General features: G+C 37.1%; 2 protein-coding genes across 7 annotated transcripts; one reads left to right on the forward strand and one right to left on the reverse strand.

Annotated features, from left to right (window-relative positions):
- Nucleotides 1-1,638: 1,638 nt before the first annotated feature.
- Nucleotides 1,639-8,447, reverse strand: LOC105263258 (choline/ethanolamine kinase). 2 transcript variants are annotated; one of them, XM_011299350.1, is made up of 6 exons: nucleotides 8,359-8,447; nucleotides 5,949-6,061; nucleotides 5,205-5,684; nucleotides 4,683-4,929; nucleotides 3,232-3,396; nucleotides 1,639-3,144 (listed from the first exon to the last, which is right to left on the reverse strand). In XM_011299350.1, the coding sequence occupies exons 1-6, from the start codon at nucleotides 8,428-8,430 to the stop codon at nucleotides 3,037-3,039; spliced, it is 1,185 nt and encodes a 394-aa protein (XP_011297652.1). In that variant the 5' UTR covers nucleotides 8,431-8,447; the 3' UTR covers nucleotides 1,639-3,036. The 2 variants fall into 2 exon arrangements, with proteins under 2 accessions (XP_011297652.1, XP_011297653.1); XM_011299351.1 differs by lacking the exon at nucleotides 8,359-8,447 and adding an exon at nucleotides 6,554-6,657.
- LOC105263257 (aldose 1-epimerase) lies at nucleotides 8,430-12,869 on the forward strand. 5 transcript variants are annotated; one of them, XM_011299346.1, is made up of 4 exons: nucleotides 8,430-8,512; nucleotides 11,323-11,534; nucleotides 11,684-12,051; nucleotides 12,121-12,869. In XM_011299346.1, the coding sequence occupies exons 2-4, from the start codon at nucleotides 11,333-11,335 to the stop codon at nucleotides 12,625-12,627; spliced, it is 1,077 nt and encodes a 358-aa protein (XP_011297648.1). In that variant the 5' UTR covers nucleotides 8,430-8,512; nucleotides 11,323-11,332; the 3' UTR covers nucleotides 12,628-12,869. The 5 variants fall into 5 exon arrangements, with proteins under 5 accessions (XP_011297648.1, XP_011297651.1, XP_011297647.1 ...); XM_011299349.1 differs by lacking the exon at nucleotides 8,430-8,512 and adding an exon at nucleotides 9,134-9,247; XM_011299345.1 differs by lacking the exon at nucleotides 8,430-8,512 and adding an exon at nucleotides 10,174-10,332.
- Nucleotides 12,870-13,303: the final 434 nt, after the last annotated feature.

The following is a 13,303-nucleotide window of genomic DNA, read 5'->3' on the forward strand; positions in this document are numbered from 1 at the left end:
GTCCTTCCTTGGAGAATGGGCAAATGGCGTCTGCTACGATCAGCGCAGAGAGGAATAATCGTGTTCCATTGGTTGAAAGTCACATGGTACGGGGCTTGCCACCAATCGGATAGCAGTCTGACGTCAGTTCATTGACAAAAGATGTTTTCATTAACGAGGCGTGGGTTGTGTTCGGCTGTTGGGGGGGACACGCAAGTGGTAAATAAGCACTGGAGGGCGAGGGGATTTCAGCTCGACATATTCTACACCTACAATATATTCGGGATTACTCCATTTTTTTTTTTTATCATCCAACCCCGGGTCGTGGTGATTACTCATTATTTTTGGGGGTTTATTGCGATTTTATGGAAATTCTCAGATGGATTCATCAATGGAGCTCTGGCGAGAGGAGTGGGAGTTGATGGGATTTTTTACCAAGAGAGAATCTTATTTCCTTTGAGGGGAATAACTCCAGACGCTTCTGACGATTTCTCCAGGGGTTCTTGGTGGGGGGACATCAATGGAGCGACCCGCACTCGGCGAGGACGAATTTTTCGGGCTTTTCGGGAATTTATGGGTAAATTCCTGACGGAGTGAGGGGAAATCATGGCATAGGATGTACGTGGTTCTCATTCTCCGGGAAAATAAAATCACCGACAAAAATAAAATGTTATCTACTAAATTAAATAACTGCACATGTAAGGACAAAATTATTTCCAATCCTCTCCAAAAATTATCGATCGCACAATTTTTATTTCAGGTCAAGTAAATTTTACGATCACCTGAAAATATAAATTAATGTAAAACTGGAGTAAAGTACTGGTTGAAAATAATTATTGAAAATAATTTTCAATTATAAATTGAAACGATGAGGGGAATCTTTTGCCAATGAGTCTCAGGTATTCATTGAATTTCTGTAATTAAATGAATTATGTACAGAATGAGAACTGGGCTGGAGATGTAAAGGAATCGATTGCGGGGGTGGAAAAGAGTGGGGGGAATAGTAAAGCCCGGTAATAGTATCTTTGGAGTTTGCTTGGGTATATGTCGAGGTGCGGGTGGGTTGCCGTTCATATATTGTAGAAGCGTGGGTTGGCATTCCATTCATTTCACGAGGATCACGGATAGGGAGGGGGGCAGGTGGGGGGGCGAGGGGGGGTTCAACGTTGTTAAAGATTTTTTACGTTTGATCGCCCACCACAACTCCATCCCCCCACCCACCGAATGTCAGTGCAATGAAGGCCTGGGTAGACACGAGATGTATACTAATGTTCAGAAACTCAACATATGGTTACAGTTTTTACTTTATGGATTTTCTCGAATTGGATTTAAGATTTATTTTTCACGGCCATTCGGATTTACTGGAACGTGGGTGGATGGTAATTGGAGAGGTTTTTTTCAGCATTATGTTTTTTCCAGATGATTATTTTAATATTAATGACGTGAATACACGTGGAGGTAATCAATGATCTGGGGGGACGAATTGGAATTATTTGGAATCAAAGAATTTATTGGGGATTTATTTTTTTTTGGATTTAATGGGACACTCGAGAATTTTTTTTTTTATGAGTTACTGTAAAATATTCAGTGAGTATTCAGATTTTTGTGGCGAATGGTTTTTCATTTTTAAATATGAGGGAAATTTTCAGAAACAGTTGTTACCTTGTTAAGAAATAAATTTATTGCAATAAACATTCTGCTATCATTACAAGTACACGTATAGATAATCAATGATTCGAGAATAACCGAAAGTACTCGATACAAAAAGATTATGATCGAACATATCGAGATAAATTTCCATCTTCAAGAAAATCAGACTGATGTTTTACTAAAATCAATTCCCCATCCGCAGATAGAACGAAAAAATGTCTGTTTGCAATAAGTGCACTAAAAACGTAATCTTAATTAAAATCTCTCTAATAAAAATCAGCATATCAGTCAACGAAACAACATCAACGCATGTTCAATAAGTAGTAGTCACATGATCAATTATTACAAATCGTCGTTGCACTTACAACTGACCTTTAATACTGCTGGGTATTCTTCAATAAAACATCCAGAGTTTTAATGTCAACCACACAATATCGACAAATTAATACTGTTTTCTCGATGAAGTTGTTCACTATAGTATTCGGTCAAGTTATTACATTCGACAAATATCTATATTAAATGAGAAATGCATTTAACATATCAAAGAAAGCAGTTGAGAGCAGCGAAATGGGTTCTAAATAATGTTTGAACAATCTAAAAATAATACAAGATCAATTATTCTCGATTGGGAATACTGGAGATATTTAAATCCAAACAAAACTGAATAATTGATAAATGAAAAATTGCTCGATATGAGTCCTCACGAAAATGCATCTGAATATCCATTCCAAAAATGAATAAAGTCAACCATCAACTTATCCACACGGACATATAAAAAAATAATCCACTTCACACCATAATTGACAAGTAACAATTCCTGGAAATGAGAAATATTAAGTACAATCACAAGTCTCAAGTGCCCAGATGAATAATTATCCAAAGTCCCTGAATAATTAAAATACTTTCTCAATTGACAGGGATCATCCAGATGTTTCTCGTCCTCCGATAAAATTTCCCCGTGAAGTGTTCGATATTTTATGCGTATCTTTGATTTTTTTCGATGATAATTGAGGACAGGGTAGATTGCTCGATTTGAAATTTCAAATTCGTCTCTACCCCGTTGACATTGTGAAATGATACTCGCCAAACGTCTCAGCGAGCCTAGTCGATCCACCTCCATAGTCTCATGTAAAGATAACAATTCCTCCTTAATCTACTTATCACAATTTTGAGGTAGCCTCACACACCCTCTGCCCTCGCTTTTAACGCCAAAGGCTTGTAGTAATGACAATGTCAATTATTATCACGGAAGCAATCAATCACACTGTTGGTATAAACACCCACTCTCATTGCCCATTCATTTTTTTATAACTCTGACCGCCAGTTACTAGAGCCTGGGGTGAACTTCTCTCAGTGGTGAATGGGAAATAGAGTCACTCGGATTCACTCCAACTTCGTCATGTTTATTCAGTCGTTGTGCTCGTCCTTCCTCTTTACTCCACATCGGACTGGACCAGAAACAATCATTTTCTCTTTCAAGTACTGGTAGGCTTTGAGACGAGCATCAGCGAAATCCTGATTATTAAATATTATACTCATTAACTACTCGTTAATCACTCGTCGTCGTACCGAATTGTTTACAATAAATTATGGAGCACTCACCCAGTATCCAAAAGGAATTTGCGAGTGTCGAGCATTGACAATACTCCACAGCCCCCACACCAGATGACTGATAATCGTAAAGACTTTAACTTCATCCATCAATTTCTCCTCTTCAGCTGCACTCTCCTTGCCGATGGTTCTCAAGTAATGTCTGATGAAGTGGAGCTATCAAGAGAAAATAAATCCATATTACTCCGGTGACCGCTGAGAAGTGGAAGTAGATAAAAAGCTACTATATTACAGAGACTTCATAAATTCCTCAAGAATTGAATTCCCAAGTAATTATATTTCCAGATAACTGCGATAATTCAATGATGAGTTGAAAGAAAACATGATAAAACCCACAACAAAACAATGAGATTCTACAAATTCCCACATTAACATTAACATTATAAAAAATCGAAAATGAAATCAGTAGTGAAGTGATAAAAACGTAGCAATTGGACTTGTTGATATTTTTTTTAAATATCTCGGAATCTAATCATTGTAAGCCCTGGTGACAATGAATCGAGACTCTAAGATATAATGGACATCAGAAATACTGATAAAAGGGTAAACTGCCCCCCAACGACCAAAACATACCAAGCAATGGCAATATCATAGCGCCCTTCAATTCAATTTAGTTATTCCCGCAGAATTAATGCCCGAACTATTTATCGATTTTGATTAATTCATTTGATTATTGAGAGTGCGTGTACAAGGTACTCTAGTGGTTGTTGAGATGTAGGTTGCTCGCCGAATTGTTGAATGGCCGACACCCTGGCCGTCTCTGTTGAATTCCACAAGGGGCCAGCATAATGTTGCCGATGCCATTATCACCCGTCATGAGTGAAGATACCCAGGCCTTCAGCCTTGTCTCAGTACTGAGTGGTCCTGTGAAACTAACATATACACACGCAACACACGCCAACGTCCCCCCTACCACCCCCTCTCTTTAAAAAAAATCTATCCCCCATGTGAGTACTGATTTTTCCCTTAAAATTATCAATTAAAATTATCCAAATGATTCAAATGATTGACATTATTCAAATTATTGCATCAGCAGCGTACACGTGACCTTACAGAATCTATTAAATCGATATCGATATAACAGAAATATCTCGAATGAATCGATGAATTTTTTTTACTCACTCTGTCAAAATTCCGTGCGTCACTCGGTCGAAAAGAATTTTTCTGACAATTCTGGGGGATTCCACAATTGCCAGAAAATTTATTAATGGATTAGTGACATAATTTATTACATTAATTCGCTAGTGATCAGTCTGTAAATGATCGCAGGTACGCCCCTCTTCTACCGAATGGTCAGTCGTATGGAATCAAGCGATTTGAAATATGATAAAAAAAAGTGATGTGTTAAGTAATTGGAAAATTGTCCTTACCCAGGAGCAATTTTTATTGATCTGGTAAAATAACTCTTGTCAACCCATCTGACCCCCCATCGCGCAACTTACCTTTTGCTCATCCGAGGGCTCGGCTCCTTGTCTCTCGTAGTAGAATGGATACTCAGGTGCTGTGTAATCGTACTGCCACTCGACAAAGTGATTTGCCACGTCGAATCCACGATAATTGTAGGCCGAGTACTCGAAGTCTATCAGCACTACGTCGCGCTTGCGGGTGTTTTGACGAAGGAGAATATTACCTTCCTGGGTGTCATTGTGGCAGAAAACAATTTCGTGCTTTTGCTGGCTGACAAGATTTCTGGAAAAGAAAAAATCATCAATCCTCTTGCCTTATCTACGTCATGATGCTGATTACGAATATCTCAAGGACCGACGTAAGACAAATCGTAAATACTCACGATGAATTACCAAGTCGAGTGCTAACGATTTCGATCTGATTCGATATTTTTTTGATAAAAAACGATTTATCGTTGCTCGATCATTTCTCCCGATAATTAATCGGTTTCTCTCATAATTAATTTTCATTGTCAAGTGCTTGAAGTGAGTAAGAAGATATAATTATTCGGTACTCACCTACACCAGGCGATCTCCTTTCCCAAATTCATGGACCTGATCTGATTGACGATGTCCATCTGCTTGGCATCGACTTCCTCACAATTTTTTAAGACATCCTCAGCAGTGCTCAGCCAATTTGCCATTGTGTCCCACATCCACGTGGGCTCTTTGTTCAGTGGCACTTGCATTCTGTGAATCTGTGCCATCTTCTCAGCAATCAGAGCACTCAATTCAGGATCAGCTAGCTCCTTGGTGAGGAGTGGACGAGCTGGTATGTACTCTTCAATTCTTCCACCAGGAAAAAGACCGTGGAGCTTTGGTCCCAGCTTTCTCTCTGAGAGTAGAGCAAATATAACGGACTCGGTTATCATACCCTCCACGGTTTTCTGTCCATGCATTGGACCGTAGAATCGAAGAAGCACCTGACGAGGTTCACCGTGTGCTGGTGCTGTATCTTCTGGCAATTGAACCAGGTACATCCAGTTGCTCAGACCACCGCTGCAATTAAAAATTCAATTTATGTTATTCACTATTCAAATATCTGGAGTGGTTTCAATTTTCTCTGTAATATTGGCAATTAATCTGTCAGCAATTGAATGACTTTGTTATAAAATATGATCTGTCAATTAACACATGCTCCTGTGAAATCATCCACAATTTTCCTACAACAGCTGAGTCTCACTGGTGAATCATTAAAAGTTCTCTTTTTCTGGAAAAACTGGTGACGAATAACATCAGACGAATAACATGAGATTAACAAACCTTATGTGCTTGACGAGGACATTATCAGAGTCCACATGCTTCCAGATGCCAGCCAGAGAGTCACGACAAATTCTCGCTGCAGTTGACCTCATCTCGGGGTTAGAATCGGACATCTTAAAGCAAATAAATTTTTTATTCAACCGAGGTTAACGAACCTTGAATCGATCACATTACACGATCACTTCAGTCAGTAATGATAACCCTAGCAATTATTCTTATCATCGTCAGAAAATTCCACGCGCGGTTTATTTCTAGATAACGAATGTATCAATTTTTTACAGTACCATTAATCCCATTTTTACAGCTCTATATAACCGAGTGGTGGAATTACTGCGGATCATTTGCGGATATTTGGTGTCTTATCGCGTGGTGTTTGCCGTTGGGGAATAAATCGGATGATATGCGAAACATTCCAAATCTTTTTAGGGGAGTATAAAGTGACAGCTGTTATTCAGCGGCTTAGGACTTGGATGGAGCAATTACTGGCACATGATATTCGAGGTAATGACAGGTGATCTGGAATTTTTCGGGGGATAATTAAAGTTTTCACCCACCCAATGAATTTTTCGTGGTGCGGCATATGGTCTACCTAATGAAATACGTACGGATTCCTCTAGTAATTCACTGTGCGAAATCCGCAGTCTTGTTGTCAATTTTTCAATTCCCCTCATCATCAATTATTTATTTATTATAGTCGAGATTTGAAGGGTTAAGGGAGCAATAAGTCGACGTGTCACTAGATTTCTATAGTGACCTGAAATGAGATTTGAATCGATTTTTAGGTAGTCAGGAAGGCTAGAAATGGCACGATTTTACACGAGTGCCTGCACGACGATGTCCGAGTGGTTTTTTGCATTTTTATACTCGAGAAAAAATATCGCAGCGGATTTTCGATATTTATTGTGCAATAATCACCGATAAATCGCATTAACAATTTCGGTTTTACCAGTTGCAAAAATTATTTCAGTTGAAAATTCATTTAATTCAGAGAGAAAATTACAATTAATTTTTTTTTACAAATTTTTTATTTATTTAAATACGAAAATCGAGAGAAATATTACAAGTGTTTGTTTTTATTTAATTATAGGTCAATAGGTCTATGGGCATTTAATTTTTTTCTTGGAATCCCTCCATTTCAGAGGTCGAGAATTTCTGGGATTTTTTTTTCCTGGAATCGACCCTTCTAATTGGATTAACTCGACCGATTTTATTTTTCAGAATTTTTTTCCTGGAATTCTACTATTCCAGAGGTAATTCTTTTTCTCTCAAATAAAATATTCGATAGTTCTCAATGAGTGTCTGGAATTTAGGAGCATTTTTTTTCCTGGAATCGACCCGTCTAATTGGATTAGCTCGACCATTCAAAAAATAAAATACGAATATTGAGATAAAAGTTTCAAGTGTTTATGTTACCTAAGTGGAGAGACAAATTGAATTATGCAACTCTTCTGTCGGCATTTCATTTCCGAGAATTTTTTTTTCGAGGCCAATGGCTTTTAAATTTTTATTCTTATTTCGGTGTGTTCATCGATTCGTGAGTGATTTTTAGGAGTTCAAGGTCATTCTGAAGAATGAATAATTTTCCCTAGACAGGTGATCCGCGAAATTTACAAATTTACATTTAAACATTCGAGTATCCAAAAATGTTTTTAAAAAAATCGAGTGCTTAACAATAATAAATAATTCACTTTACTCCAGTCATATAATAATTATTATTTTTTAATCAACATCGCGAGGAGAAGGTTATACAACACATATGATGATTTCGTTTGAAAGGCCAATGTCCAAGAGATTGAAAAATCTGAAACGAACGAAACTGATGACCTCAGGATGATCCCATCAAAATTCAGAGTTGAAAAACATTCCAATATTCGACTTTCAAACTGACACGTGGCATGACCTGATAGTTTGTTTACACATTCCTGAATGCAGACAGTCTCACTAACTTAATAATCAGAAATGGAATTGAAAATAATTCCTTCAAGAATCATTAAACGCTCCGAAAAAAATATCAGTAAAAACCACTTCAACTTCAAAAATGGTATTCCAGTCGTCAAGACATTCCCCGTAGATAATGAATTCTCTAAAATAAATCCATAATCACAAAAAAAGCTGAATCAATTAATTTTTTCAATGAAAGTCTTGATTTTCAGAACCCAAGAAATAAGAGATTATCTCGATTTCTTGATAAAAAAAATAGGAGAATAAAAAAAAATCCCGAGATTACTCATCGCCGATAAGAAAAACGAACGTCGACATATCAGAGCCACGTACCTCCGCTGCAATTACCAATGCGTCATTTCATATCGATCTATCGCAGGTGAAATACCCGAGAATTTCTCAAGTAATAAATCGAAGTAACAAGTGCAAAGTCCACATCACAGACGAAATTCAATTTTAATTCACATACCTTATTGCTGACACCCATTGTCTTGACAATATTGAGGCTTATGGAGCGAATTTCTGAGATTATTCTGGGCATTCACTGACTTTCACACTTCACTCTGCCACTGGAGTTGTCTGAGGAGCATCAAAATACCCAGAGAAAAAAGGAAAGGCAGAAGGTACTCGAAATATTTTTCCAAGTCTTCAAACTCTTCGAAGAAGTAGTGTGTTCTGTTCGATTTATTTCGTCAGCTCTCGCTGATATATGCCAGCTGGGAATTATTGATATTGGAGTCAAGGTAATGCACCTGTTCAAAACGACACACTGATGGTGAATGAGGGATAAATGCGGATAAAAGTGCAAGGGACCAAAGTTATTGCTTGTTGGTCACGTGGTGAGATTATCCAGAGTGGGGGATCTGGCATTCAGCCAATCGTATGATCCAGTCTGACTTTTTCACCAATCAGCTGAGCCCATTGGCAGATTATTACTATTTTTATTTATAAATCCGAAAGCAACATCAGTCCGGTAAAACGAATTTCAGGAACGCACTCGAAGAATTTCGAATGAATCACATGTTTTGTTGATGATTGGAGAATCCTTTCGATTTGAAGTTTTAAGGAGAACGAAATTAAATTTTAGTACTGCGTTTTATCGGTTCAATCGATTTTTTCATTTGCCTGAAGAATTGTAAATTTGTTTTATTTTTTTCATTAATTTCTTACAAAATTCTCGTGAAGTGATGGAAACTGGAGTTGGGTAATCGTCATCCTGACGTTTGCTTGTGGTGATAATCATCTTTTATGACATTTTTATGATAATTCTCTTATTATCGTGGTTCCATGATTGGACAATCACCGGAATTCGTCACTTTATGATCAATTCGGGGAAACCCCTGGGGGACATGCTTCAGGTTATTATTCAAAACAATCAGAACTACAGATAATTCAAGCTAGAAAATTGGACTTGATAATTCGCACGTAATTGTAACACGTTCTACATTCTGGGGGGTACAGAGGAATCAATATTTTTCCAAGAAATTCTCATTCAGTCGTAACTAAGACAATTATATACCTCCAAAAGATGATCCTTGAATAAATACTCGTTATTATTATTCTAGTGTAAAAACTAGTCCAGATTTTTTTACCACGTAAAAATAAATTCCAGGATCAATGAGTAATCAGTCAATTAACTGAGTAATCACTGTGCATGACTTTTGGAATTGAAACGTAATTAGGGAATGACGTGGTCGGATAAATAAAAACTTTAGAGACCAGAATAATTTTTAGTGTTGACCTCCAGAAATTGAATTCTTCTTCTCGACTTTTTCTTCTCTTCGGGAATAATTCGGGGATTGCAATTTCTCGAAAAGACGCGTGTTATCGAGTTCGAGGTCTCTTCAGATATTTCGAGGTCAGACTGAGGTACTCTTGTTGATAAAAATGAATGTTTGTTTCGCAATATATTGTTATCTCCAGAGTATTTTTTTTCACACTAACATTGAAACATTCAATTGTAAAACAGAGTACTCCAACTTTTCAATGAAGTACTAGTAGCAACAAGTCTTTCGATAACAATCTCCTACACATTGCAAAACATCCTGAGTGATTTAATACGTCAACACTCGATTAATATTCCAGTGGTTTGCAAATTAATTAATTATTCGCAATAACAGATCATACTCATGACTGAATTAATGACAGGTTGGAATGAATAGGTGTTTACACCCAATGGTACATTATTCTGATAAAGAATTAATTTCTTCATGCACCTGTCATGATTGTAGAATTTACCTGAAACAATGACACCAATTATCAACATACCCATACACTGAAGGTCGCAGGTCTTCAATAAAAATAATAAATAGTCCCTCCTTTCCCCATTTTGAGTTAGTCTAGCTGTGGGAGTAGACAGCACCACTCGTTTTTTCCCCATTGAAAAAATATTTAGGCGAGAGATGTTGTTGAAAATTTTCCTGATGGCTTTTGAAGTCCTTGGGTAAGAAAAATCACATCACGACTTACGTAACGATAGAATTCACACATGAAACTCGTTAACGACAATTAGCTGTATTTTTCCTCATTCATTAGGTTTCTTGAAAACCACGAGGAAACAATCCTCTAATTAATCCATTACCATTCTGTGGTTTTATTCCGTTTAAACAAAAAATAATGAACAATTAGCTCCTCTTTGCTGACTTATTCGAAAATATCTCCGGAACTCGGAGAGATAATTCAATTTTTGTTAATATCTTTTTCGTGGAGCTAATTGAGAGCTACAAAAAAGATATTACAAGAATTTCACTGGCTCTTTTAGTTTGACAGATATTTTCGAAAACTCATCTCCTTTCGTCAATTTTCTACTGTAAGGAGTTTAAGCAAATACTGCAACCGCTTTTTTATCAATTATTTATAATTAATATAACTGATACGGCTGTTAGTCGCTGAGGAAGTCGGCGGTTTTTGATAAAACATGTACGTGATTGCGTAAGGCGGTCATAAGATATGATCCAATGAGTCCAGTATTCTCTGTATAAAAATTGAGACATTACTTACGCTTATTGCGTAATAATTTAATTGGATATTAATTTTGGAATTGGAATGCAGCGTTTTAATAATTGATAATTGAATAAAATAAAGATTAGAGATGGGGAGAGAGTTGACTCCAGTTCAATGGATGTGAGGGCCTAAATTGGTTCAATGAAATAAATTACCGAATCTCGGCTTTCATTAAATTGTCACTGTATTTGTTGTGTATGTTTATTGGATGAGTTGAGATAAGCATTCAGTCGAAACAAGAGGCTTCCTCTCTTCACTTCGCAAGTATCAGTATCACTATCATAATTTCCTTTGGTGAGTCAAATGTTCAAATCATTGAAAACCAGAATAAGAAATCGGAGTCACTCATGACTTTTCTTGTAATTTTTTCAATTTGATTATCTAAAATTATGTGAAATGATTTAATTACTATTTAAAAATTGTTTAACAGACTCTTGAAGATGAGCCAAACACAAACGGCAGGGATCACAGTGCAGTCGTGGGGGGCGATAGATGGGGAAGAAATCAAAATGTTCACTCTGAGGAACAAAAATAATCAAGAAGTGGATATTTTAAATTATGGTGCTACCATCAGAGCTATTCGCACACCCGATAAAAATGGAAAAGTCGAGGATGTTGTTCTAGGGTTCGATAATATCGAAGGTATTAAAAAATCCTGAATTAAATAACAGCAAAATTCAACGAGAAACTCCTCTGATTTTTTTATTGAAGGGAAATGTCTCGAACTTTAAAAATTGATTATATCCCTAGAATTCCTCTTAATTAAATCCACAAATAAAAAATATTGACAGGCTATCTAAAATCGGATAATCCGTATTTTGGAGCGACTGTCGGGAGAGTTGCAAATCGAATTGGCAATGGGAAATTCATCCTGGATGGAGTCGAGGTAAATGTCTCCAAGAACAAGGCACCCAACACTCTTCATGGAGGTTTCAAAGGTTGGAATGCCAAAATTTGGGAATCAGAGATTCGAAACAACTCATTGGTGATGACATTATTGAGTGAAAATGGTGAGGAGGGATTTCCAGGGGCTGCAATTGCGACAGCGATCTTCAAACTCCATGACGATGGGACTCTGTCCATCGTCATGAAGACTTGTGCTACCAAAGCCACTCCAATCAATCTCACTAATCACAGCTACTTCAATCTAGCTGGACACGTATGTCACATTAATTTAATTTAATTGATGGCACGAGAAAAATTATTGTATATAAATAAATAATTCCAGGCAACGAATGCATCTCAACTCTACAAGCACTCGATGATGCTGAATGCAGATCGTTGGACAGTGACAGATGCAGATAGCATTCCAACTGGTGAAATTAGATCTGTCGCAAATAGCGTAATGGATCTGAGAACACCGAAGATCCTAGGTGACGTAATTCCCAAGGTGCCTGGTGGAGGATACGATTACAATTTCTGCATAATCGATGGTGAGAATAATGCAAACAGGAAACTAGTGGCAAAAGTCGTACATCCTGAGTCAGGCAGAACCCTTGAGGTCCATACCAATCAACCTGGAGTGCAACTCTACACCGCAAATTTTATACCAGACACAACGACTCCTGGAATCCTCGGAAAAGAAGGGAAAAGTTATTTCAAACATGGAGCTTTCTGTCTTGAGACACAGAATTATCCAGACGCTGTCAACCACGAGAACTTTCCTGATAGCATTCTGAGACCTGGAGATGTGTATCATCACACCGTTGATTATAAATTCGGAGTTAGCGCTTAATGACTGCATTAATGATTCATTATCGAATTAATCACTCAGTGCAATCAAATAATATTTATCTAAATGATTGCAATATTTTTTATTATCTTAATGGGTTGTATCGAGAATAAAAATTTGATCGTGACAATAATTGTGTCGATGAATGATTGAAGAGCAGAATTGACATATTCTGTACCTCTCATGATTTTTTAATGTGTATTGAGGAAAAATAAAGGAATCCCATGTTTTTTAATTGAAAAATATCTAGGTGTCTTATTTATTTAAACTAGAGTGAGGTAGTTTGAAATACTCAAGAGGTCAGCGATGGGGAGAGATTGACTTCTAAGGGATTATGCTTCTTCTTGACTAATCCAGAGTCAATGCTTTCCAGCAATCGATCTTCACGTTGATCTTTCACTGGAGCTGTTGCCGGTGTATAACGATCAGATAACCAACCCTCCACGTAATATCCAGCAAATCCAACGACACCAGCAAAAGGAAGTGTTACTATCGGGACGTATCGTCTCAGAACACCCATCACCCAAGGCCACATTATCGATTATTCAATGACTAGAATTTTTCGAGCTAGAAATTGATACACATTCAAGGTTTAACCTATAATTTTTTTTTTTTATTATGAATACATACACAAATTCCAGAGCCGCACGTTTTCTCCAGGGAATTATGCACCGAGATT

This window comes from Fopius arisanus, unplaced genomic scaffold (assembly GCF_000806365.1).
Source record: "Fopius arisanus strain USDA-PBARC FA_bdor unplaced genomic scaffold, ASM80636v1 scaffold00014, whole genome shotgun sequence".
In the NCBI taxonomy this organism is placed as follows: Eukaryota; Metazoa; Arthropoda; class Insecta; order Hymenoptera; family Braconidae; genus Fopius; species Fopius arisanus.

Bases quoted from the DNA above. Each gene is read 5' to 3' on its own strand.
- LOC105263258 (XM_011299350.1), bottom strand. From the start codon at position 8,430: ATGCCCAGAATAATCTCAGAAATTCGCTCCATAAGCCTCAATATTGTC. The intron at 5,685-5,948 runs GTTTGTTAATCT...TTTTAATTGCAG, and splicing joins GTCCTCGTCAAGCACATAAG to CGGTGGTCTGAGCAACTGGA. The intron at 4,930-5,204 runs GTGAGTACCGAA...TTTCTTTTCCAG, and splicing joins AAGGAGATCGCCTGGTGTAG to AAATCTTGTCAGCCAGCAAA.
- LOC105263257 (XM_011299345.1), top strand. From the start codon at position 10,292: ATGTTGTTGAAAATTTTCCTGATGGCTTTTGAAGTCCTTGG. The intron at 10,333-11,322 runs GTAAGAAAAATC...ATTGTTTAACAG, and splicing joins ATGGCTTTTGAAGTCCTTGG to ACTCTTGAAGATGAGCCAAA. The intron at 12,052-12,120 runs GTATGTCACATT...AAATAATTCCAG, and splicing joins ACTTCAATCTAGCTGGACAC to GCAACGAATGCATCTCAACT.